This window comes from Lupinus angustifolius, chromosome LG01, assembly GCF_001865875.1.
Source record: "Lupinus angustifolius cultivar Tanjil chromosome LG01, LupAngTanjil_v1.0, whole genome shotgun sequence".
NCBI classification, from domain to species: domain Eukaryota; kingdom Viridiplantae; phylum Streptophyta; class Magnoliopsida; order Fabales; family Fabaceae; genus Lupinus; species Lupinus angustifolius.
The window spans coordinates 23,720,479-23,746,050 of NC_032009.1; the positions used below are offsets into that span (position 1 = coordinate 23,720,479).

At 32.5% G+C, this 25,572-nt stretch overlaps 4 protein-coding genes across 8 annotated transcripts; all 4 read left to right on the forward strand.

Moving 5' to 3' along the window:
• On the forward strand, window positions 460–4,045 carry LOC109357241 (putative DNA glycosylase At3g47830). 2 transcript variants are annotated; one of them, XM_019601065.1, is made up of 5 exons: window positions 460–894; window positions 1,418–1,618; window positions 3,354–3,410; window positions 3,485–3,647; window positions 3,929–4,045. In XM_019601065.1, exons 1-5 carry the CDS (start codon window positions 541–543, stop codon window positions 3,946–3,948), a joined length of 795 nt encoding a protein of 264 aa, XP_019456610.1. In that variant the 5' UTR covers window positions 460–540; the 3' UTR covers window positions 3,949–4,045. The 2 variants fall into 2 exon arrangements, with proteins under 2 accessions (XP_019456610.1, XP_019456600.1); XM_019601055.1 differs by lacking the exon at window positions 3,929–4,045 and having other exon boundaries at window positions 461–894; window positions 3,485–3,864.
• On the forward strand, window positions 5,486–11,031 carry LOC109357251 (alpha-mannosidase I MNS5). Of its 4 annotated transcripts, none has more exons than XM_019601077.1 (15): window positions 5,493–5,731; window positions 6,329–6,371; window positions 6,455–6,520; window positions 6,598–6,659; window positions 6,799–6,898; window positions 7,088–7,270; window positions 7,975–8,023; window positions 8,108–8,287; window positions 8,514–8,634; window positions 8,757–8,838; window positions 8,925–9,010; window positions 9,132–9,232; window positions 9,765–9,906; window positions 10,052–10,202; window positions 10,546–11,031. In XM_019601077.1, exons 1-15 carry the CDS (start codon window positions 5,592–5,594, stop codon window positions 10,762–10,764), a joined length of 1,725 nt encoding a protein of 574 aa, XP_019456622.1. In that variant the 5' UTR covers window positions 5,493–5,591; the 3' UTR covers window positions 10,765–11,031. The 4 variants fall into 4 exon arrangements, with proteins under 4 accessions (XP_019456639.1, XP_019456645.1, XP_019456622.1 ...); XM_019601086.1 differs by having other exon boundaries at window positions 5,654–5,720; window positions 10,546–11,030; XM_019601094.1 differs by lacking the exons at window positions 10,052–10,202; window positions 10,546–11,031 and having other exon boundaries at window positions 5,486–5,731; window positions 9,151–9,232.
• Window positions 13,466–14,625, forward strand: LOC109357275 (snakin-2-like). Its single transcript, XM_019601113.1, has 4 exons — window positions 13,466–13,614; window positions 13,748–13,810; window positions 14,063–14,105; window positions 14,225–14,625. The coding sequence occupies exons 1-4, from the start codon at window positions 13,558–13,560 to the stop codon at window positions 14,407–14,409; spliced, it is 348 nt and encodes a 115-aa protein (XP_019456658.1). The 5' UTR covers window positions 13,466–13,557; the 3' UTR covers window positions 14,410–14,625.
• On the forward strand, window positions 19,696–23,558 carry LOC109357281 (calmodulin-binding protein 60 A-like). Its single transcript, XM_019601127.1, has 7 exons — window positions 19,696–19,848; window positions 20,176–20,254; window positions 20,569–20,621; window positions 20,790–21,277; window positions 21,590–21,750; window positions 22,357–22,563; window positions 22,653–23,558. The coding sequence occupies exons 1-7, from the start codon at window positions 19,763–19,765 to the stop codon at window positions 23,232–23,234; spliced, it is 1,656 nt and encodes a 551-aa protein (XP_019456672.1). The 5' UTR covers window positions 19,696–19,762; the 3' UTR covers window positions 23,235–23,558.

The window sequence follows — 25,572 nt, forward strand, 5'->3', positions numbered from 1 at the left end:
TATGGTTTTAATAACATTGCTCCTCATGACTAAAAATTAGTAATAGACCCTCCAAACTCCCCAATTTTGGGAAAGAATTATATTTTTTTTGTTGGAGACAATCTTGTCCAAATCGAGATCATCTACAAGTATGTGGGACTGATTTTATCAACGTGTATTTTTTCATCATAAATTTGAACTAAAAATCTTACTTAAAAAAAATCAAACATATACCACTTAAACCAATATTTTTAGTGGGGAAAAGTTGTATTGCGGGTAATACAAGTTCACCAACAAATTAAAATCCACTAAAAACAAAGAATAGACAAAACAAGACGGGTAGTTTCACGTTTGAAATTTGTAATTAAATAAAACTTTAATGAGATTAACCAATTTTACAAGATTAACAAATCCCATACCTAGAGCATGTCATAGAGGATTCAAACTCATTTTCATTCTCGTGGCTTCTCTGCCTCTACAACTGTTCCATCTCACGTGGCAGTATCAGCTGAACGTTTTTACAATTAAAAAGAGAATAACATAAGCGATTGTGGCGAGAGAATGGAGAAGATTCGAAAAAGGAAGCAAGTAGAGCGTGAACAACAACACCCAAAGTCGAAATCGGTTCGTGGTTCTCCAAAACCAACCACCACCACCACCGGCAAAGACCCATACCCGTTTCACACTCGACCCGATCCACAAGAATGCCAAGCCATACGAGACATTCTATTATCACTCCACGCCATTCCTCCAGAACTTGCCAAATACCGCGAACTTAAATCACCAAACGACACCGTTCAACAAGAGACCGTTCTTGACGGTTTGGTCCGAACCGTCCTCTCTCAGAACACAACTGAAACTAATTCCCAACGCGCTTTTGATTCTCTCAAAGCTTCATTTCCTACTTGGGAACATGTACGTAACCTAACATTATTAATTATTTAAACTTTTTTGTTTCGCACATCTTCTCTCCAGAGATACCAAAAAAGTTTATTTGCGAGTTGTGTTTTAAAAAGGAGGGAAATGAAAGCCTTAGAGTTATCTTAGAGATATATTTCATATGAAACCTTCGTATATTCTTCATTCCACTTGAAAACCCAACTCACAAACAGACCCTAAGTATGTGGTTTGTGAGTTGAGTTTTTTGAGAAGGATGAATGAGAATCCTGAAATACACTCGCGAGATTTGTTAGATGACTCTAATGTCTTCCGCTTCCAAAACACAAGGAAATGTTTGTAAGTTGGGTTTTGGAGGGGATATATAGAATTGAAGAGTTCAAAGTCATCTAAATTTATTTCATAGCTCTGAAGTTTTCCTTTCCTTTCTTCACCCCAAAACCCAAGTCTGGAATGGATGTAAACAAGGAGCATCGTGCACTAGGCCACCCTTTATAATTTTTTGACTCTGGAAAATGATGTGTCGTTTTGTGTGTTGAAGGTGCTTCGTGCTGAATCGAAGGATTTGGAAAATGCGATTCGATGTGGTGGTTTAGCTCCAACTAAGGCTTCTTGTATTAAGAATGTGTTGCGCCTTTTGGTCGAGAAAAGAGGGAAGTTGTGCTTAGAGTATCTGCGGGACTTGTCTATTGATGAAATTAAGGCTGAACTATCCCTTTTCAAAGGAATTGGTCCCAAAACAGTATGGTTTTGTTACTTTCTAACATACTGTTTTATATTTTGCAATGACCTTATATTTTTCTTATTTTGCAAGGAATCATTGAGTATTTGCTACTGCTGAATGTTACTTACCTAGCCTTTGGTACAAGTGCCAGTACTTTATATATAGAACAAAACATTACATGCAATTTAAGGTTGGGGCGATTGGCGCTCCCGAATGCCTATTTACACTTCTCGTTGATCAATCACAAACCTATAAAATAAAAAAAATATGATTGGTTAGTGAGGGGTGTAAATAGTTAATTTGAAGTGCCAATACTGAGGTAGGAAGAGAATATAGCATAACATCCTGTTCTAGCTGTCTAGTTTTACCTTATTTTCGAGTCTTTGTGTGCCTCTGCTTGAACCTTATCAGAAAACCTGGTTTTACTAGAAACTGATTTTCAGATTTTACCCAAGTTGTGCATTTGGTTGACAATAATTTACCAAGCCATATTTAAGCATTGCCCACTTTGCAGCCTTGTTAGTTTCATCTGATATATGTCAACAGGTAAATGGTTGCTACCAGAATGGCAGCATCATATTACATTTCACAATCTGAACCATGTGGCACAATTACTTGTTAGGTTTACTTCTGACTTTGAGGGGTTTCCTAATCATTGGATTCAGCAATTGATGATGTTACCTTATCTTGTATTTACTTCTGAGATATAGCAGTTATACTTTTGTAAAAGTTTTAACTTTTGCCTACTATCTTGTTTCGATTCAGTTTTCTGTACCTGGTCTCCCTTAAACTTCAATGCTACTTTCTTTGTTTCCCACTAAAGCGACCTTTCTCCATAGTTTTAAATTGATCTGCAAATCTGTAAATTTTATCTTCAGAAGAAATGGCAACTGTGATAAAATGATAAACATCCGAGTAGCCGTTCGCTTTTATCAATTTTTGTTAAGAAACTCTGTTTAAAGGAGTTTGAGTATTTCACACTATGATTATTGTGCAGCCACATGTGTATCCATATTTTAGTAAGGTGTAGTACAAGAAATCAGGGTGAAGAGATTGGGTCATGAGCAATCTGTATTCTGTCCTGTAGGCCGTCCAACACCCATTAATTCAAGTGATTGTAGATGCTTCTGGCAGATTCCTTTTAAGGAACAACTTTGCTATAAGAGAAAACGATGGAAGGGAGAATAGGCTAAAGTTGGATGTCATGTAAACATCATGAATGGCCGAGGCACAAGCTTGTAGATTTAATTTGACCGTGCCCACCGTTGTAAAGCATGGTTTATTGTCTTTATTAGAGAACCTAGTTTGGCTAGGAACTGAGTCAAATAATCAGCTTTTCTGTCCCCACCATGTGGCTTATTTACACACACAAAACCAAAATTCTTTTTCCCTTGGAGGACATTGTTTTCATTAATCTTTTGATGAAAAGGAGAAATTTCAAATTGTTTATTAAGGAAGACTTTCTATTCTGTTGTTGGGACATTGTGGTACCTAGACATGCAGACTCCTTGATTTTTAAGTGGATATTGCTTTGTCCTTGCAAAGAAACAATAGTTACTCATGTCTTTGTTGGGTATTTTCTTCTGTTAAGACTACTTAAAAAACTAACGATAAAGATGATGATTTGATTGTATTTTTTTTCATCCTTAGTACCATCATGCCAAAATTTGTAGCACTTCTTTCAATTGAACGTAAATGCACATTTCCCTTTCTCAGTTTTGTTTGACTCTCTAAATAATGGAATTGATAATAGGTGGCTTGTGTGTTGATGTTCAATCTTCAGCTAGATGATTTTCCTGTGGATACTCACGTAAGTATGGTTCAATCTTTCTGTACAGCACTTGACTGCATTGATTTATTTCTAACAGTAGCATATTTATGCAGATATTTGAGATTGCAAAAACAATGGGTTGGGTACCAGCAGTTGCAGACAGAAATAAGACATATCTTCATCTAAATCAAAGGATCCCAAATGAACTTAAGTTTGAGCTGAATTGTCTTTTGTATACGCACGGGAAGCTCTGTCGAAAATGCACCAGCAAAAGGGGTAACCTGCAACTTAAGAAATGTAATGATAATAACTCATGTCCTTTATTGGATTATTATAAAGAGTCAAATTGAACTTTGATTCTCTAAAGCATCTATGGTGGTATGGACCATACTATATAGATTATGGCCCTCCTTGTTTTGTATTAACTGTATAGAATTTACTAGCGTTGTAGACATAGGCATGACTGCAATTTTAAAAGGGTTGTTTGTTACCCACACAAAAAAGTTTCTCACATAACTCTCTTCATTGCCATTCAGTATTTTATTTCCTTTCTCAAGATCAATGGGTCACATCCTGAGCTGAGTTATGTGACCTCAACTTTATGTGCAACAATGAACAAGCACATTGGTGTCCCTGCGTGGTGTAAAAAAATATTACTGTTTGAAATGCTAGCAGAAAGAGAGGGTGGTAATTATGTGCTAGTGATCAAACACTTGTAGGGATTGGAATTGTTTTAGGAACTAGGAAGCCCTGACTAATTCAAGATATACTTAAGGGGGCAAAACTCTGTTTTTCTATCACAATTGGAGACTTTGTTTTGCTTAAGAGGAGACCAACTCTTTCATGTTTGGATCAATTGGTTAAACAATCACTTTTTTGTCAATAACCTCATTAAAAAGATTTTGATTATAAAATAATTCAACTTATTGACATATTTTCTCAATTGATAACTTAACATTTGTGGATGACATGACTTGAGAGAGATTTCATTCTCTTCGGAATGATTAGGAGTGTTACATTGTTTTTGCAAAAAAAAATATAGAAAATGATTTTTATGTTCAATTTTAGAATGTGTTGGTTTTTAAACTATAAGTTTTAAACTTGGATTCAATTACTGATCGGGTGGTAGCAACCTGTTTGCCAATACTAGGACACACTTATTAATTGAATGGATTATATTATATTCTAAACTTGTTTGATTATTTATTAAAAAAAGAAAAAAAATATTTTATTTTTATTTTTATGTATTGTAAGAGTTTATCTTGTTCATGTATATATCATTTTGTACAACAGGAAATCAAGATGCACATAGTTATTTGTAAAAAGATGATTAGTTGAATATTTTTTAATTGTTTTCAGAAACATAAATGATGTTCGTTTAAAGTATAAGTTCGGAAAAAGAATTGAAACTCACGACTTTTCCTCCTTTCTAAAGTTGATGGTTACTTTTTATATTTTGATTAATTAAGGAAATATTTGTGTTTATTCAAATTCATTATTTGTTATTAAAGAAAATACTTAATGTTATTATCACTATTATTATATTACAATAAATTATTTATTATATCAAACAAAATATTCATTATTTTATTTTAATTTAATGAAAATTAAGTTTTAACAAAAATAACTCACATATAACCATCAATGACATGATGAAAATAAATGAAATCACGACCTTCCCCATCTTTATTATAAAATTATAAAAATTATCGTGGTACCCATAAATCAATAAAAATAATTACTTGATTTTTTGAAGTCACGAAATTTATCGTTATATCCTTCATCATCTTATATTTGGCCAAAAATAAATTTTACTTAAATGCTATTCCGAAAGGCACTAATCTTTAGTGATGGTAGAAATGTTTAGTGAACGAGCTAATCTCAACATTTATTACATGTCTTATGTCTATTACTGAAAAAGTTGTCACAAATGATTTTGTCCGTCTAAATTTAAAAGATTATAAAAACGACTTGAAATTGAATTTTTAAGACCATGAATTATTTCTATAAATTTTGACAGATTAATTACAGGTGGAATATTTTTAACCTCCCACAGTGAACTTAAAGTTACCCCAATGTAAATTGGATAAGTTTACCACATAGCTTTTATGATTCTTCGCATTTAGTCCAATTTGTTCCCTCCCATGTTGAATCTCCATTCACCAGATCTTATTCTCTCCTCATATTCACCGCTACGTTTCCAACATCGAAGAAAATCTTATGTTTCGTCGCCAATTCTCAACATGGACTTTCCTTCTTCTATTCTTATTCTTCTTCACACTTTTCACATCTTCCATGTCCCAATCTCAATCCCCTTTCGATGCAAAGAAAAAGCGCATGAGAGACAAAGTTCGCAACATGTATTTTATTATCATTCTCTTTCAAACTTCTTACTCTTTTTTCACATTTCAATTTTCATATCATTGCATTTTCAGCGATTACATTGCTTCGTACTTATTGTGTATTTGTTTCTGAAATCTATCTGAGTTGTGGATTTCAAAGTTAGGTATACAACTATACATTATAAAAAACAAGGATTAAACGTATATGAATTTAATTTCAATCTGTGAATTGTATTGGATTGTGAACGTGATTGAGTAAACAGCTTATTATATGCTTATTCAATTTGAAGTAAGTTACAGAGAAGTTATTTTCATAAGCTTATCTGATAATCTTATTGAAATAAGCTGAAAGGGATTATAGGAAGGTCATAAATTATGTTTATAAGATATTTTTCTCGTCACCCCAAACAAGTGCTTTATAGACACTTTGAATCAACCCTGTGTCCTTTGTGAATCTCCTTATATAAATTGATTTAAAAAAAAAAATTGTAGACGGTTCAATGAAACTGGTGAGAATTGCCATAACCTTTGAATTAGGCTAAATAATATTTTGTTCAGTGATTTTTGGCAGCAATGTGTATCTTCTAACTGTTACTTTGGTATTGCTGTTTGTAGGTTTTACCATGCGTATGACAATTACATGACGTATGCATTTCCGGTCAGTTAATGTTATTCATTATATGTTAGTTATTAGCATACGACAATTGTGCAATGTCAATATTCTCATATTCTTGCTTGTAGCATGATGAATTAAAGCCTCTCTCTAAAACTTTCACCAACTCCCTCAGCGAGCTGGGAAATTTGAAGGTAAATGTGACATCTACTTTAGATGACGAGAGGAAAATTAGTTAGAAATCTACAGAAATAACTATTTACTTTTGCAGCTTGAGCACTTGCCACAAGACTACAATGGCTCTGCCCTTACGCTTATTGAATCACTATCTAGGTATATGGATCCAGATACTACATGAGTTATCTAGTTTGTATTATTTTGTTTTTATTCAGTTTGTTCCTTTTCTGAGTAATACATCTTGTTGTGTATCTTCTTGAACTGGAACTGATTCGAATTGTTCTTTATCCTATAGCCTTCTTATTATGGGCAACAATACTGAATTCGAGAGGGCAGTGCTCTGGCTTTCTGAGAATCTAACATTTGACGTTGATGCACGCATAAATCTTTTTGAGGTAAATATTGGATATGGTTGAAATTATTGATTCTATAGCTTTGTGTAACATGGCATCTGACTGCTCAAAATTTGAAAAACGGGTGGGCTGGTTGCTTTAATTTATTTATAAATAAATTTTTATTTTAAATACTTTAATTTTAAAGCACGGTAATGTTGTTTGCTTATCACTTTATTTGTAATCTTTCAGTGCAACATAAGAGTTCTTGGAGGACTTGTCTCTGCTCATTTACTTGCGTCTGATTCTTCAAAGGGGTTGTTTCAAGGGGCTTACAAGAATCAGCTGCTAGTTCTCGCTGAAGATTTAGGAAAACGCTTTCTACCAGCGTTCAACACACCCACTGGATTGCCTTATGCATGGATTAACTTGAAGGTATTGTATAAAACATTCTATGTCTGACATTCTGTGGAGAGAAAAATAGATGTAGAGAACAAATTATTTGAGTTAAGTTGGTAATAATTATATGAATTTTAAATATAGGTAATAATGCTATTTCATACCCTAACACCCAAAATTTCTCATTGCATCACTAATGTAGTATTAAAAAGTTAGTAGTAGAAGAAGAAACCTTCCACACAATTTGAGCTGAAGCCAAGGTGGAAAAATAGTAAGGAATGATCGCCACTCTTTGTAGTTAATAATTGTTTCATTTGTTTCTGTTAGCATATTAGGATTGCTATTGTTTTAGCAGTCTTATTATGTTAAGTGTTATTGGGTTAGGCTTGACCTAGTTGTACAACACTAATAAATGATTAAAATGAGTTAACTTTTATGGAATCGTGTTAAATCATGTCATAAACAGCTGAACAGGGCATGGTACAAGTAAATACTATATTATTAGCTATAATATAAAATAAAAAGCGTTATATTATTAGCAAATATATTAATGGCAACATAGAAGATGTTTTATTCTTTATATGTGTATTGTCAAAGACTCTTAACATTTTATAGATGCGGGTCTTTGCATTTGAATGATGTCCTTCGATATTTTAGTCTATTGTTTTTCTTTCATTATTTTGTTTCCCCCTTTAGAAGGATATATAACTCCAAACCAATGCAAAATATTCTGTGAACAGTCTGGAGTAATGGAGAATGAGACTACAGAAACAAGCACTTCAGGGTGTGGTGAGAGGTCTAGCTTAGTGCTTTAAGAATAAGGTACAGTAAAATGAAATTTCTTGTTGCTACTAATTTTCCGCCTTTGTGCAGGTTCTCTGATTCTTGAAATGGGTGCTTTATCAAAATTGACAGGTGACCCCAGATATGAATTAGCAGCTTTACGAGCTCTTCATAAGCTATGGAGCATGCGGAGCTCGTTGAATTTATTTGGAACCACACTGGACGTGGCAACTGGGGAATGGATTGAGTTTTCATCAGGAATTGGAGCCGGTAGGGTAGCTCTTTCCTGGATATCTTCAGTTCATGGGATTACTTATCATATTGATTGCATACTCATTGACATTGCCCATTGATTTTAAAAATGAACTGTCTGCTGCTGCTCACAGAGTCACAGTAATGATATTTGATATAGTAATAGTAGTTACATCTTAACTTATAAATGCTGATAGGCTGACCTTGATGTTTCTTATGTTGGATCTTTTCTGGATTATTCTAGGCGTTGATTCCTTCTATGAGTATCTACTTAAAGGCCATATCCTTTTTGGGAATGAAGACTTGTGGAGAATGTTTCATTCTGCTTACCTTGCTGTGCAGAAATATTTCAGATATGGTCCTTGGTATTACACCAACTGCAAAATGATTACATTTATGTTTTCCGATCTCTAATAATATGTGTATTCAGCGCTTTAAAATTAAAAGTGTCGGTGCATGTGATAATCTGAGAGTTATTCAAGTGCAGGTACCATGAAGCTGATATGAGGACGGGAAGAGCAACTTATTGGCAGCTTACAAGCCTTCAAGCATTTTGGCCTGGCCTACAGGCAATAAACTGGACATAGATTTTATTCACTTTAATTTTTTTTTGCTTTAGAACTTTCTGAGTTTGTTTATAACTTATGACAAGCAGGTTCTTACTGGAGATGTTATAGCTGCTAATTCATCACACCGTGAATTCTTTCATGTGTGGCAGAGATTTGGAGTGCTGCCAGAGAGGTATTTTCTGCTTTTGCAAGTTTCGTCATAACACCAGTCTCATTGAATATAGCTGGCATCAGGTTTTTGTCATTATGGTACTATATAAAATTATCATATTGAACGATAAATCCATGTTAAGGTATTTGTTGGACCACCAGATGCTTCACCCTACTGAAAAATATTACCCATTACGCCCTGAATTGGCTGAGTCAACATTCTACTTATATCAAGCAACTAAAGGTCTGATAGTTCTTCCATCTTTGAATTTTCAGTTTGCTAATACTGTGGTATTATATGTTTGACTGCGTAAATGTTATACTCTTAAGATTGTTGCACTTATAAAGACATTTCTAAATGGTAGAAACGATCTGAGTCTAAATTTAAGAGGAAATGTATTAGCAATATTAAATCAAATGAGCTGGTTCAGAAATGTATGATTAGCACACTAAGGAAAGGAATGGGTGATTGTGAACCTTAATCTAACTTGTACTTGTTAGGAGTTAATTAGACCTGGCTTGACGGCTTGAATAGTTGAGCTATACTTGTACTACACTTGTACAGAGTCATTGTCCTTTTAATAAGAGAATTTGGTTAGTGTTTTGCATGAACACATCATCATAACATCACAACCATTTAAAATCATATTAATGACATATTTTCTCTCCTCTCTAATCTAATTTCTATAATTTCTTCAGAGCAAATTGTATATGACATTCTGACCGATACTGATATTTCCGTATTACTGTTTCACATGAACCCTTGTTAATATCAGATCCATGGTATCTTGATGTGGGTGAATCAATAATCAATTCTCTTAATTCATACACCAAAGTGAAAGGTGGGTTTGCAAGCATCAAGGATGTGTCAACCATGCAATTGGAAGATCATCAACATAGTTTTTTTCTTGCTGAAACGTGAGACCTCTTTTCTTTCCTCTTTTATCTTGCAACACTTAAAAACTAGGGCTGGAAAAACAGAAATGCAAAATGGAATTTTTTTCACCCGTATAATTGCTTGACTCAAGATTTTCTATAACTAATGACCCTTTGTTTGCTCCAGGTGCAAATATCTATATCTTCTATTTGATGATTCATTTTTACTTGAGAGAAATTACATATTTACCACCGAAGGTCACCCACTACCAGTACTAAGCACTTGGCATGAAAGGCTACCAGAAACTTACATTCCAACTAATTGGACTTTCATGAAGGTATTTCAGCAATTTGCTGTAGTAAATTTAGTGAAAGATTGATGAAATAGATTATGGATCCTTCAGATACTTTTAACTTCAGTACTAATTCAGTTCATGAGGATATTAGTATCGCAGACTTTCTTCCTAATACGGCATGTCGATTTCAATTTCTTCCTTCTCATGCATTATGATACCAAAACAATAAATTCTAACAATAATTTTCACTGACACTAAATACATGTAGTTCATTTTCTTCTAAAATAAGCAAGACTTTTCTAGTCATGGATATGTGAGGATTTGTTTCAACAAGCTACACAGTCCACACAAGCTGTAAATTTCTTATACTTATCTTCTTGTGCAGAGGCAGCAAGAAGCAAATCGAATCAGCTCGATGTCTTTGCAAGTGTGCCCGGCTATGAATTTAATTTCAGGTCACCATATTAAGAGTGTGTGCCACATCCCCGACAGTCGTAGTGATTTCAGATGTATGACTGATGAAGATTGTGGAGTTGATTCCACTACATGTAGACGAAGGTCATGTAGTACAGCTGGTTATTGTGGTCTTTGGCTCTTAATTTAATTGTTGTTTAACAGAATTTTGCTATAGAAACTGGATATAAATAAAAATCATGTTATACTGATAGATAATCGCATACCATTAATTTATTGTTCTATGATTAGGCTAAATGGGTAGGCATACATGCGACAGTTTTGTTAAGGATTAGTAGCTTTTTATTCTAAGGCATGGCTTTGATAGAAGTAAAGGTGGGAGAAATTATAGCTGGTGTATTTTGCCATGATATGTACTTTGATTTAATATATTAACTTATACCAAACTCATGCTAAGATTTGAGCTCTTTACACTAAGTTAAATTCTGATAACTCTTAGGCCAAGTCACATGCCTGTGTTGTTCTCTTGTATTAAAAAAAACATGTCACATGAATCACTAATACATGGAACAAATCATTAGAACATGGAATGGGACATTAGGAGCTGGAACTAAATCATTAGAACATTCAACAAATCAATAGGATGTAGGAATAGAGATTTGTTATCTCATATTTTAAATTGTAGGAATAGAGATTTGTTATCTCATATTTTAAATTATTATATTTTGTGTTAATAATAATGAATCAAAAACAAGAATAATAATGAAGTTCTTGGAATGCACTCTTCTCATAAAGAATAATTGACATGACATGTTATTATTGACACGTGACAATGTATAAGATATAATTTGAAATAATAAAATTGTATTCAGGATATAGAATCGCAATAAATAAGACATGGAATGACTAATGCACGGAAATAATCACTTGTTTGTGTTCCATTTCCAAAAAAACATTTATGTATAGGAATTATCATAGTTATACATAATTTATTAAAATTTGAAAAAATAAATCCTAAAATCCGATACTTATGTGATTAATTTTAATGTACATTACTAACCTATTGAGCATGACTTTAAAATGTATATTTTTTGTACGATTAATTTGATATTATGTACGATGATGATGTTTGTGTCCTATTGGAGTTGTTGAGAAAATAGTAGGTGGCTGAGCTGTGGTGAGAACCAGCTGTATCGCGAATGATGTTGCCCTGACACATACTTATGAACGACAACTCAGTTGGGCCACCTTTTTGGTACATGCGAGGAACCACCCTTCCCTTTTAGGCATGGCCAAACAATCACATATTTCACCATTATTATAAATACTCTTCAATTAATAGGACCAACACAGAAACCAACAAATAATCTTATAAAATGGATATAAGTGAGAATGCTTATTTAATAAATGTTTTCGTTTTTAATTAAGTATCAATTATCATACAGATAATATCTGAGGATGTTTTTTCCTGTTATGATTAGGACTACTGTGTTCGAAGTTTTGCTTTTTGAAGCACGTTTTGGTGCAGGCGTTGTACGGAAGGTATATGATTCCCTCTTCTTTCGTTAAGATAATAACAGATAATGCCATAGTACTAGCCAGTACTTCGGAGTTCAGTTCAGAACTACGTCACTGATGAGAGCAATTTATTTATAAAATGTGAGAAAAATTATCTAGAGTACTGAGCTGGACAGAAAATATCTGCTCACTTGATATGTCCCGTCGTGCCAAAATTTGAATGGGTATTATGGAGTTTAGGATCAAGATTAAGTTTAAAAATTAAATCCATACAATATTTAAGGTTGAGTAGGATAATGAGATATTTTTTTATAGAAAGTATCATTGATTTTTTAACTTTTTAATTATATATACATAATTAATAATATATATATATAATTTGGTCTAACACCGGGTTCATATTCATGACTAACTCAGTTTATATTTAGCCTTAGGCTAATTTCAATTCTAAGATTGGGTTTGAGTTAAAAGAATGACTCAGGGAAGCCTTAATCTACCTGGTCATCCCTAGTACACTGTTCTCATAAACTATTGTAGCGTGTTATTGGATAAGGATGAGAATAACAGTGGAGTATTGCATAGTGCTTACAACCTTCATCCAGCTGTCTGCACACAATGCTATCTTCTCAACAACTTCAATTGCTTGGCTTCTTCATTCTTCTCCTTTCTCCCATATATGAAAAAACAACATACGTCACTTTCAGTAACAACCAAAATCAAAAGAGGATAACAAAACAAATCAAAAGAGGCAAAAATGATATTTCCCAAAAGACACAAAAATATACAAAACGTTATTGTTATGGAAAACTAGGGTGAGATTAAAGATAGACGGTCTATCCTACTTCTTATCCAAACCAATCAGAGTATTACTTTTATTATTTTTTTGTTTTTAAAAGTTTTTTTTTATTTAAATATTAACATGTGATGAAATAAAATATTGTTCAAAGATGATCTCGAGATCAAATAAAATTAAACTAGTATACGGATCCGAGTCCCCCACTATGCCAGACATTTGGCACGAAACACACAGAAGTGCTCTGACATTTGGTGAAATAAAATGGAATTGTGTTGTATATCCTAAGAGGATTATGTCTTCATATCTCGATCCAATGAAGTATCATTAAATAATATAAAAATATTATTTTACATTTTTATAATTTTTCTCTAAATAAAATAACAGATTTTGATTTGTCTGGGTGAAGATATATAATCTTCATCCAATAAAATGAAGACATGGTTTATAATTTTAAAACCCATAAATTCTGAAGAATGAAGATATGCTTTAATAATTAAAAAAAATGACAAACTAAGGGCCCTTTGGTAATTGGAGTTGCATGCCCATAAGTGTTGGCCCTTATATAAATGGTAGTGTGTGAAGTAAGCTAGACACTGATCAGTGTTGGCTGAGATTGAAGTTCAATCCTCAAACTAACAATATCTTAACTAACCCTTTGTGCCTGCTGCAATGGAATCACGTGTACTTCTTGTATTAGGCATGTTGTTTCTTTTGTGCCTTACTAAGGTAACACTAGCTTTACTTTGAATGTATTAACTAACCTTCTCATTTGTTAAGGTTTAGTTACTTTATCCAATTCATGCTGAGAGTTATTTTCAATTTTTTTGTATAACTTGTCTTTGTGCTTTATCATATGCAGGTTTCATCTGATCTGAAGAAAGAAAAGGAAGAAGATGGAGAACTTCAACTTCCCAATGAGCTGGTATGCATTTAATTATTCATTACTTTTGCAGAATATATTGTTTAAAAAATGTTTCTATACCTGTATGTTTTATATACAGTGATTTTGTACATAACATGACAACATTGTTTTTATTTTTAATTAAACAAAAAAAAGACCTAACTTTTTTGTTCTTACTTTTCGTAATAAAAATAAGTCAACATTGTTTAATAAAAAAATATTATTGCTTATCATATAACTTTGTTTATGTGTTTTAATTTTAATGTTCTTCAGCCTATTGTGAGAGATGGGAACAGAAGGCTAATGCAAGACATAGGTAAGCCAGTAACAAATAAAAAATGTTGATTCCTACTTTGTTTTTTTTTTGTTGAAAAATCTTATGAAAGTTTTGAATTTGATGTGTTTATTATTTGGTGTTGTTCTTTTTGACTGAAGACTGTGGAGGATTATGCAAGTCAAGGTGCAGTGTACATTCAAGGCCTAACTTATGCACTAGGGTATGTGGAACATGTTGTGTAAGGTGCAAGTGTGTCCCACCTGGTACCTACGGTAATAGGGAACTTTGTGGTACTTGCTATACTGATATGACAACCCATGGCAACAAGACTAAATGCCCTTAGATCCAAACAACTAGATTGGGTTCTTGTCTTGTGATTGTTGTTATGTTAGTAGGTTTATTATTCAAGTTTCTTCTAGTTTGTGCTTTTTTTGTTAGGTATGGTCTGATTGAAGTGGAGTGTGTGTATATAGATTTTGTTGTTGTTGCTTTCTAGTTTGTGTCCATTCATCTATTGTTATTTATCTTTTTATATTAAGATCCTTCAAAAGTTGGAACATACCATGTGCAATATTCATCTCCATTAAGGAAAGTGTTGGTTACATAGAGTCCAAAATGGCACATTTATGAAGGCTGGTTTATAGAAATCCAAAATTCAGCTGCCTGACCATGATAATATTACCTACATATATAGTTTTGAATGAGTAATAATCACCTCAAATGATGATATGAGAAGACTCATGTAATAAAGAATTTGACACAAACATAGAAATTAGATTTAAAAAAGAAAAAGTTTGGAGAGAAGCAGTAGATTGAAATGTTATTCCATGTGATAAATTGATGAAAAACCTATTTAAGTTAAAGTTTAATAAATTAATTAAACATTCTTATATTGGATCGCTAAGAGTAATACATTTTTAGGATAAAATATGTGCTCATCATTGTGTCGTGCGGTGTTGTATAATGCTGACCTGGCAATGGCAATTAGGTGTAAAAATATTACTTACCTTGTAATAAACAAGTATAAAATTAAGGGTTGTTGTATTTACAAGGACTTGCTAACTCGGTCTTTCAAAATCATATTATTATCCTAAGCTTGGTTTTTCAATTTGTTGGTTTGGTTGAAATTTTTTGATAATTAGAAGTGTTGGAATTTAGATGTGAGATTGATGTAGCATTCATGTCAATAAATTAGGCAACAATTACACAAATATAACAAGCTTGATTTCACATAACATTTGACCTTAAAAAATACTAAGAATTAATGTTTTAGTTTACTTAGCAACACATGAAATAAAGACAAAACCTTAAATACAAGATCAAATTGTATGACTCGGACACACACTTCTATTTCTAGCAACTATGTATATGAGTTGAGATTAATGCATACCATCAATTCTCTTATGCATAAAGGGTGAATTATTTGTTTTGGACTATTGAATCATAATTTCTTCACACAGTTCTTTTTTCTAAGACGAACTAAACATTTCGTTAAATACATAGTAAACATTAAAGCACAACAAAAATAATTCATAAAAATCAAATTATTTTATTCATAAATTAAGTCCCAAAATACATCAATGAGTAGAAAGAACCAATCTCAACTAAAAATCAATCTAATTAAGTATTTTTATACATAATTCGATAAAAATGGAATTTAGAATTTATAATTCATGGAGTAGTGTCGTTCCTCCATGAACATCAAGAATCATCACCATTCCCATTTCTCAGTCGTTACATCATATTTTCAACTTACATCAATCTGCAAACTAGAAAGTCTAGAAAACATTCCTCTTCTTTTTCTTTTTTTGCATTCTGAATCTCTTATATTTTCTAAACTTTGACACTTGCACTAAGGGTGAAATGACACCCTAAGAATCTATTAAGCTTTTTAAAATAAATTGATTAATCCATACACCCAAAGATGGTATCGATTATTAGTTTGGATTTTTACAATAATGAATCGAATGATAAATGGATAAGTGCATTCTTTTGCTCCTATTAATTTAAATCTTAAGATTGATTTGCAAGTAAGGATGGAAACATGTCAGATTAGATCAGACATTTCCTTAAATAGGACGACCTATATAGCATGCATGAGCTCGAGTCTAACTTGTTAGCCTATAGGAAAAAATCAAAGCATAAGTGCATTCCTTTGATCTAACATGTTAGTTGTTTCAAAGTCTATTATATTATATAATCTTTAAATATCATGACTACATTTAATTTGCTAATAGGCCTACTTTTAACTAGATTTTTTTAACATTAACAATTAAATTATATTTTTGTATACATTTTTATATTAAAATTACATATATAATAACATTACTTATATTAAAAATTGTATAATACGAACATTATTACATACTATAACTAAATAAGTCTTTTGGATGACATAAAGTTTGACCTATTAAATTAAATAGACTTTTCAAAAGCCAAAGTCTGACTTGTTCATGATTTTTTTGGCATGATCTAACCAGTTATAGGCTAGGTAATAGGTCAGGTAATATGCTCCTGATAGGCGATCTGACATGTTTTCGCCTTATTTGCGAGTAATTACAGAGGGGTAACTAAAAATAAAAAACTTTAGAGTTATCTCACATGTATATTCAATAAATTTGAAGTCCTATATTTCTCTTTTTTCCTCCAAAACTAAACTAGGAAACTATAAGATACTCTAAACTCCTCGGACATTAAACTAATTATTTAAAAAAATTCAATTATTCGAGTACTTGTATATTATTGATGACATAATAATGCTATCTTAACCACTACTTGATAGCTAGGAATACATGAAAAATTTACGATTTTTATGGTTGCAATTGGGGTTGGAAATGAGTCGAACCAGAGTTCAGCTCGATAAGGATTGGTTCAGCTCCAAACTCGACTCGAGTTCGATGCGAGTTATTTTTTTTAAAAAATACTACAAATTATTTTATACATATAAATATAACCACATATATATATATATATATATATATATATATATATATAATAACAAGAATATATAATAACAAGAAATATAAAAATAATGTATAAGTCATAATAAATATAAAAAATAGTTTTTATATATATATATATCGAGCTAGAACTGTGTCTAACTCGAGTTTGGTTCATTAATTTAACGAACTCAATTTCTAGCTCAAATTTAGCTCATTTGGTTCATGAACCAAGTCTATCGAGCTAAATAACGAATCGAATTTCAAACGAATACCGAGTTGGTTCATTGCCGACTGTAGTTGCAATTATTTAAAACTTTACCATTTTAATAAGCAAGTTGAAACAAATCAGTAAAGAATTATGCAACATTAGGATTCACCCAGTTATAAAAAGAGAGAGCATTTTAACAACCCAAGTGATAATTAATATTGCACGAAAATAAGAGTGAAAGAAGAATCATTCTGCATTCCCAAATTCACAAGAGATCCAGATATTAAATTTAGTGAAATAAACCAGTTAGAGCAAAGGGAAATAGCATGAAGCACAAAGGCAATAAAAATGAAAAGGACATTAAACAACTTATGCATAAGGCAATAAATTGGAAGAAAAAATGCAGCTTCGGTTCTTAAGTAGAATCAATATACAACCATACTGAATGAATATTGTTGGTTACTAATATCATTCAATTACATATCTTATAAGTCACACCGTTCTATCCTATTACCTTTTTATAAGTTATATTTTATAAAGTTTCTTTATTCTTAAAGTCACTTTATAATAGGTAGTTTTAAATAATTTACATTAAATATAAATAAACATTTCATTTGAAACAATAGTTTTAAGAGTTTGAAATACACACATGTCGGTGTAAAGTTTTTTACACAATCAATACATTATCTATTACTGATTTATATATATTATTTTTATTGGAGAGTTAATAGAATTGACATATGAATAATGAATATTTATTGACAATATAAAAAACACTTATATTATAGATGTATACATATTAAATTATAGTTTAAAAATATTAATATGATATTTGATAAACTTGACAACTATTTTCAAACACTTTTTTAATATATGTGAATTAATTTTAGATATCTTATAAATCAAGATATGAATTATTTAGCCCATTCATGGTTTCTTAGTGGATGTTTGGTTTAAATTGGTTTGGATGAGGGAGCATGAGTGTACACGTGTCTTGTTCAATCAATAATCTTCACCTTGTCAAACCGTTGCTCGCTAATGGCATGTCGCAATTTGTCAGGTGACTGAACACGTCCCATTGAATTTGTGGAATCTGTGTATCCAACTATTCATTATTGATAACAATAACAGTTACATAATTATTGAGAAAAACTTGGATGCCCACAAATATTATAGGGTAAATGTATATAGTTCAACTTAAAACCTTGATCTGGTGTAAGTGAAATAGGATAAATGTAAATAGTTTTGTCTTTATTCATTAAGCTCGAGAGAATGTATTAATTGTTTAATAGTTGTGTTACGTACTTGAGTTAGAAATTCATTTTCTCTTTTATATATACAAGTGTGTGCAAGTTCTTTATGTCTGTAAGTCAATATTGCATTGTACTACTTATTTAATTTTTATATATTTCGTTTTTTATAATTAGAATATATTTGTTGTATTCAGTGTATTTTATATTATATATTTTTTTTATGATAATGGTTAGTCTAAGGTAAGAAATGTGTTTAATTAACGTGTTGGTGGTGGTTAATTAGACTTATATGTTTTTTTGTAAAAATTAAATAATGTGAAAGGTAAAATAGGAAGTGAAAATTACACGATAATGAAAGTTACACTATGTTTTATTTTTATATATAGTATATATATAAATAAAGCTTTCATAATAAAAGTAAAACTTGGATAATTTTTTAGGAAGATTAATATTTGACTATCAACTAGTACACTTGGATAGTAAGAAAACACAGTTCATTAGCGCATGAATATATCTGCAATTCAACATACTATCTCAACTAATTTATTGATTTAAAATATTACTACATATTCAGCACAACTGCACATGCTATGTTTTTGAAGAATATTGCCCTATTGAATATTATGCATGTGTTCAATTAGAAAGAAGTTATTCAAGTTCTAGTTTACATTAATGAAAATGAAATAAAAACATAAAAATAATGAATATTTAAATTAACATAATATATTTTATTATTAGTACAAGATAAAATTTGATACATAGCTTTCAATCAACCATTGTATGAAAGTTTCTCAACAACCAACTTAACAACAGTTAATTAATAAGCTGCTTTGGCAAAACTCTCCCATTGACACCCAAATGGTCCCCAACAACTGCGTTAGGCTAGCGACCAAACCTTCCATAAGCCGCATGACAAATTACACTCTGACGAAAAAATTATTTTAGTAATCAAGATCTGTTATTTAATTTCCGTAAGTCACTTTCAATATGATACACACGAGGAAAAAATTGGAAGATGTAAAATGGAGAGTCTTAATCAGTTGAGGTTGAAGGCCCTTAATAAGACAGGATGGTGTACCTTGAAGGGGGTGAGGTGACTGTCACTAATTCTATTGAGTCACACACCTGTATTTTTATCGATCACGCCCATCCCACCCCACTACTTTACTCTAATGTTTCCGAGTTGAGTTTTAAATCAGAATAAAAGTAAATATATATAACATTTGGGACATATATAACATTTGTGGGATTTGTGAATGCTCACTCTTGTGTTGTGTTGCTTTGGCTTTGGCCATGTCGAATAAGAGGCGCCCAGAAGAGGGAAAACCCAAATACGATTTTGCTGACGATAAACGTAGAAAGGCTCCTTCATTCTCCAGGTCCATGCCTTTTTCTTCTATTCATCTTTTGACCCTTTGTTTCCTTTAATTTTAACCAAAATGAGGTTTGTTCTGTCATGAGAACTGGTAAATTAATCATTGGGCATTGCTCCATTTTCAACTTCATTCTAATTAATCATTCTATGCTCTCTAATTTAATTAATGCTTCCTTTGTCGGATAGTTTAAATTGTTGTTTTCATGTTAAGAAAGATCAATGCCAATATTTGGTTGTTATTTTAGGGATACAATGTAGTCAATTTTATTAACAGAATTATGGACTCTGTTTTTTTTAACATTTTACTTTGTTTATTATAATTAATGTTTAGCGTGGTGCGCGAGGTGATGAAGTTACAATCAGTCAGGAATTTGCTGGAGCCAATTCTAGAGCCCTTGCTTCGTCGAGTGGTATGAAATCCTTTATTTCATGTCAGGCTTGTTACATTTATATTTCTGATATTCTCTGAGTTTTCTCTGTTTGTTCTGTTTCATAGAGATAGAGTGAATGAAATATCTTCATATATTAAATCAAGTAATGTAGCAAAATATATTTCCCTTTCTAGATTGGTCGGTTCGGAAATGATTGCATGTGATTTTTGGACTGAAACCCGATCTTGATTCATTCCTGAAATAGAATTTTCACAATTTGGTCCTGTAATGTTAGTTCCATTTTTACTGATAGTTGATTCCGGATACTAATCACATATGTGGCATCTTTACAGGTTAGGGAGGAAGTTGAATTGGCCCTAAGGAAGCATCTAACCAGCATGAAACAGTAAGAAATAATATTTCGTAGATAATTTAAACTGAAGTGCCTCAATCCTGGGTTGCTTATGAAGCTAAGGGAATTGATTTTGGAGGGAAAAAAGCTTAGCAGAATGCTTTGGAATTGTTTAGCTTGACTCTAGTTGTTTCTTATGCATCTTTTTTTATTTCTTCTCAGGACCAGTGGAAAGGAGATGCATATTATTGAATCAAGAAGCTTGCAGCTGCAGTTTGAAAATAGCATTTCCCTTCCTGTCTTTACCGGAGCTCGAATAGAAGGAGAGGATGGTTCAAACTTGAGAATTGGTTTAGTTGATGCCATAACAGGGAAGGTTGTTAGGTCTGGGCCTGAATCTGTAGCTAAGGTGGAAATTATAGTCCTTGAGGGTGATTTTGAAGATGAAAGTGATAATTGGATGCCTGGAGAATTCAAGAGCAATATTATTAGAGAGAGGGAAGGGAAAAAAGCCCTCCTTACAGGAGATGTAATTTTATATCTAAAAGATGGGACTGGTATGGTGGGTGAAATTTCATTTACAGATAATTCAAGCTGGACAAGGAGCCGCAGGTTCAGGCTTGGGGCAAGAGTTGTGGGCAACTTCAATGGCATTATAATAAGAGAAGCAAAGACAGGGTCGTTTGTAGTCAGGGATCATCGAGGAGAATGTGAGTATTTATATATGACCCTTTCCTGCTTAGATGCATCAAGATCTACTGATTGTAGATGCTATCTGAATTGACTTTTTAGGCTACTTTTCAACCATTTAGGGTCAGATATGGAGTTTACAATATGGAAGAGTAGGAAATAAAGAACACTACAAAAAAAAAACCTGATTTACATGAAACTGATGGATTTGCTTAACTAACCCCTCTTATCACATTAAATACAATATAAGAGAACATATTTGAGCTTTTCAATTCAGGTGCTAATACAAGAGTTGGATCAAACTTAGTTTCTAGATTGATATTTGGCTGCAGTGTACAAGAAGCACCACCCTCCTAGTTTGTCTGATGAAGTTTGGAGATTGGAAAAGATAGGCAAGGATGGAGCTTTCCACAAACGTTTGAGTCGGGAAAAGATCCGTACTGTTGAAGATTTTCTCACACTTCTCAATCGGGATCCAGCAAAGTTACGCAGTGTAATAATTATTGAATATCTCTTGGTCTCTATATATATTTGCAGCTTAGTTGATAAAACCTGGAGCGAGACCCTTGACCCAACGGTTAAATTGCTTTGTCTTGTGACTTGGAGGTCATGAGTTTAAATCCTGAAAACAATCTTTTCGCTTGTTATGGTAAGTATACATCTACCCTCCCCATAACCCACTAGATGGGAGCCTTATATATTGGGCTGCTCTTTTAGTTAATAAAACCTCCAGATTTACTCTGAGTATCTTTTATTTCTGGATTGTTTTGATCAATTTTGACATTTAAAGGATTTTAGAAAGTAAAAATTCTTTCACGGAACAGTTCAGTTTTTATTGGTTGCATCAAGGCATATAGATTAGCTTTGTTGTTATACTATTATTAAGTCAGACACCCGCATGGTAATGGATTCACACATCAATGAGGACATCCCATACTATTCTTGTCACTAGCATGCTTGAGCTGTGGGAAATTTATACCACTCCATCAGTTAATCAAAGCTCTGTCTGATGATAAGCATTCTCCTTGTTTCTGGAAACGGACAAGTACATTGGTTTCTTCCTGGCATATAAATGAATTCATTGCTTTGAAATATGCAGATACTGGGCACAGGTATGTCTACAAAGATGTGGGAAGTAACTGTGGAGCATGCTCGAACTTGTGTACTTGAATCGACGAGGCACCTGTACTTCCCTCCTCATTCTCAACAGAAAACTGGTATAATCTTCAATGCCGTGGGACAATTGACCGGACTACTCTCCGAATGTGAGCATGTCCCTGTAGATAAGCTGTCCGAAACTGAAAAGGCATTTTTCACTCAAACCTACTACTTTCTTTATTCTCTCATTTTTCTTATTTCTCCATAACTATTACTAATCTGAATTTCCACCATCAGGCTGAAGCTCAAAGCTCAGTTATTTCTGCATTTAAACAAGGGGAGAATGTTTCCACTTTTGAAGATGAAGTCTCTCTTATGGATGTCTCTTCAAACTTAACTAATGCACTCTACTCCCCAAGATCACTAAAGACTGAGGTATCCAGTGGCAACAAGCTTTTCGTTCCTCAAAAGGCCGGAGTAGGATTCAATTATGCACAAGCAAGTGCCTCTTCTCCAGATATCATGTCATCCATTTATTCTATTGGCGGAATTAGCAGCTTCGATGACTATGTCTTGCCTAATTTTGACAGCATGGGGCTTAGATATGATCAGACTCTTAGTTTTCCTGACCAACTCACCAACTCTTTGGCCTGTGAAACCGATTCAACGGCCCCTGCGTTTACTGATGAAGACCATATGCAATTTTTTGATAATGACATTCACTTTCAGTGTCACATTCAAGCAGATTTACAGAGTGCTATTGATGGCTTCATGTTGGGACGCACGTCGAATGCCACTGGTAAAGCTCAGAAGAGATGGAGAAAGATATTCAATGTCCTAAAATGGTTCATGGTTTGGAAAGGAGTAAAATGCAGGTAGTAAACTCCTAATTGTTTATCAACACTCCTCATTAGCCACTAGTTTTTTTGTTTGAAAAATAAAACTGAAGTTTTGCTTGGTAAGCATGGACTCCAAATAGATATTTAGGATGTCAATAGTCTTATCCTTGCTTGTAAATACATCATCTATGCTTTGGCTTGTATAGCATGACAGAAGTCATAGAATTGCTCTTCCTTTTTGGTATCTGAAATTGAGTTGTAAATACATACTTGTATTTTACATTCAGGAGAGGATTTTCTGCTGTTTGCAGATGCTTAGTCTAGCATTAGTAATTATATTCACAAATTCATAATGTGATATTCACCATCCATTGATTGGCCTTTATTCTGGATCATAATTTTGTATTGATGATCCCCGGTTGACTGTATCCATATATATTTGTTGTCAATTAATGAACATAGAAGGAAGTCGGTAGCCAAGTAGTTAAGGTGAAGAGTATAAGGAACCGAAGGTTCTATAAACATACTAATATTTGCCTATAAAAAAATTAATGAACAAAGAAATAAGATAATGTTTTTGATTTAACTTAATTTTGTTGAGGGGAGGAGATTAAGAAATTAACTCTGTTTATTAGATCGTGCAAATGAAGACCAATAAGGTGTTGGTACAGTGGTGTCTAAGATGACCAAAAGTTAAAGGTTCGATTTATAGAAGCAACATTTGTTCGAAGGGCAGTCACGGATTCCAAAATGATTAGTTCTTTACCTAAAAGAGCGGAGGAATACTCTTGATAATACAAAAAAAAAAAAAAATCATGGAAATGAAGAAAAAATTGAAAAACAGTTTTCTGCCACTGCTCATGCCCACGAGTCCATACACATTGGATGGACAAGCAGGTCAAATGACTGACCAATATATGAAGACTAAAATTTGAGAGGTCCAAAATAGATTCAAGATCTGGGTTGACTCCTTGAGGTCCTAAAAGGATTCAGAATTCGGTTAATAAGATAATTTAAAACGGAATATACTTAAAGGGCAGCTAAAAGTTGCCTTAAGTTCAGATTTAGGTCTCGAAGATTAACGGATTGATATGAGCCTGAACTAAGCTATTTCATCACTTAATGAGAGGATTATTGGGTGCTAGTTTTTTTTTGGTTAAAAGTTATCTCTCTGCAACAATATGGACATGCTTTGATTAGCCATAATAAAATAAGCAGAAAAACATTTGAACACAAAATGCTTGTGCAGCAATTATATTTTCACAGTTTAAATAGCTTTTTGAAGATAATATTAATTGGTAGAAAACTAATTTTTTGGGGTTACCAGCAAATTTTAGGTTAATAATATAGGAGATGGGGAATTCACTATAATTTATGAACTGTTAAAGGTCATTCTATAATCAAGCTTGGTGCAAATAACTATTGTCTAGAGTTGCATATTTTTATCTATTTGAAGAGTTTGTTTTAAGAATTGCATAGCTATTAGTTGAGAGTTATAATGAGATTGCATGGTATGGCCAATATAATAGGGTTCAAGAGAAATGCACGATTTAAGATTAAGCAACATACATATTTTATCCAAAATCTTTAAGGTAATAATAATAAGTCTAATACCCTCATAAGTCATAATTTATATTACGGTGTAAGAAAAAGGTTGGAGTGGATGGAAAATTAAACCCAATAAGAAAGGCATAAGAGGAACAAATATGTGATTGTATATTTAGTTTTTTGTGATTCTCCTAACTGTTCATTACGGCGCTTATATTATAGATGAGAAGATGCTGCCATGTGCAAAATGTTATTATGTGCATGCTATATCTTAAAGTTAATGGTATATGAATATAATACACTTGGTGCATCACTAAATGTTTTATTCTTTGGAAAAGAATTAGTTTATATCACCACAAAATTCCATAAGTAATGTTCAACCAATGTGGCTTTGTAGCTTGTACAGTTCACATGAATTGTCAACATCATGCTAAAAGGAACCTTGCAATAATTAATTACTTTCATTAATAAAGCTAATAATATTATTCCCTACTTTGTATTTTATCATGAATATTTTACAACACCTTTACTTAGGATGTTTATTTTAAACTCTACTTTTAGTAACTTTTGAAACATTCTTTGAACTGTTGATCAATCATGCGCATTTTAATTTTATAAGCAGTAGGTGCTCTAGACATTATCCGAAGTTAACTATATAAAAACAAAAAAAGCAATGCCAACAATGAAATTTGAATTTTTATAAGCAAAGTAGACAAATTTTGAATTGAGGAGGTGCTTGCTAGTGATTGATTGTACTTAAAATAAACAATGGGCCAGGTTTATTGGTTTGAATTTGCAAATTGTGCATGCACCCTACCTTTTTTGACTCA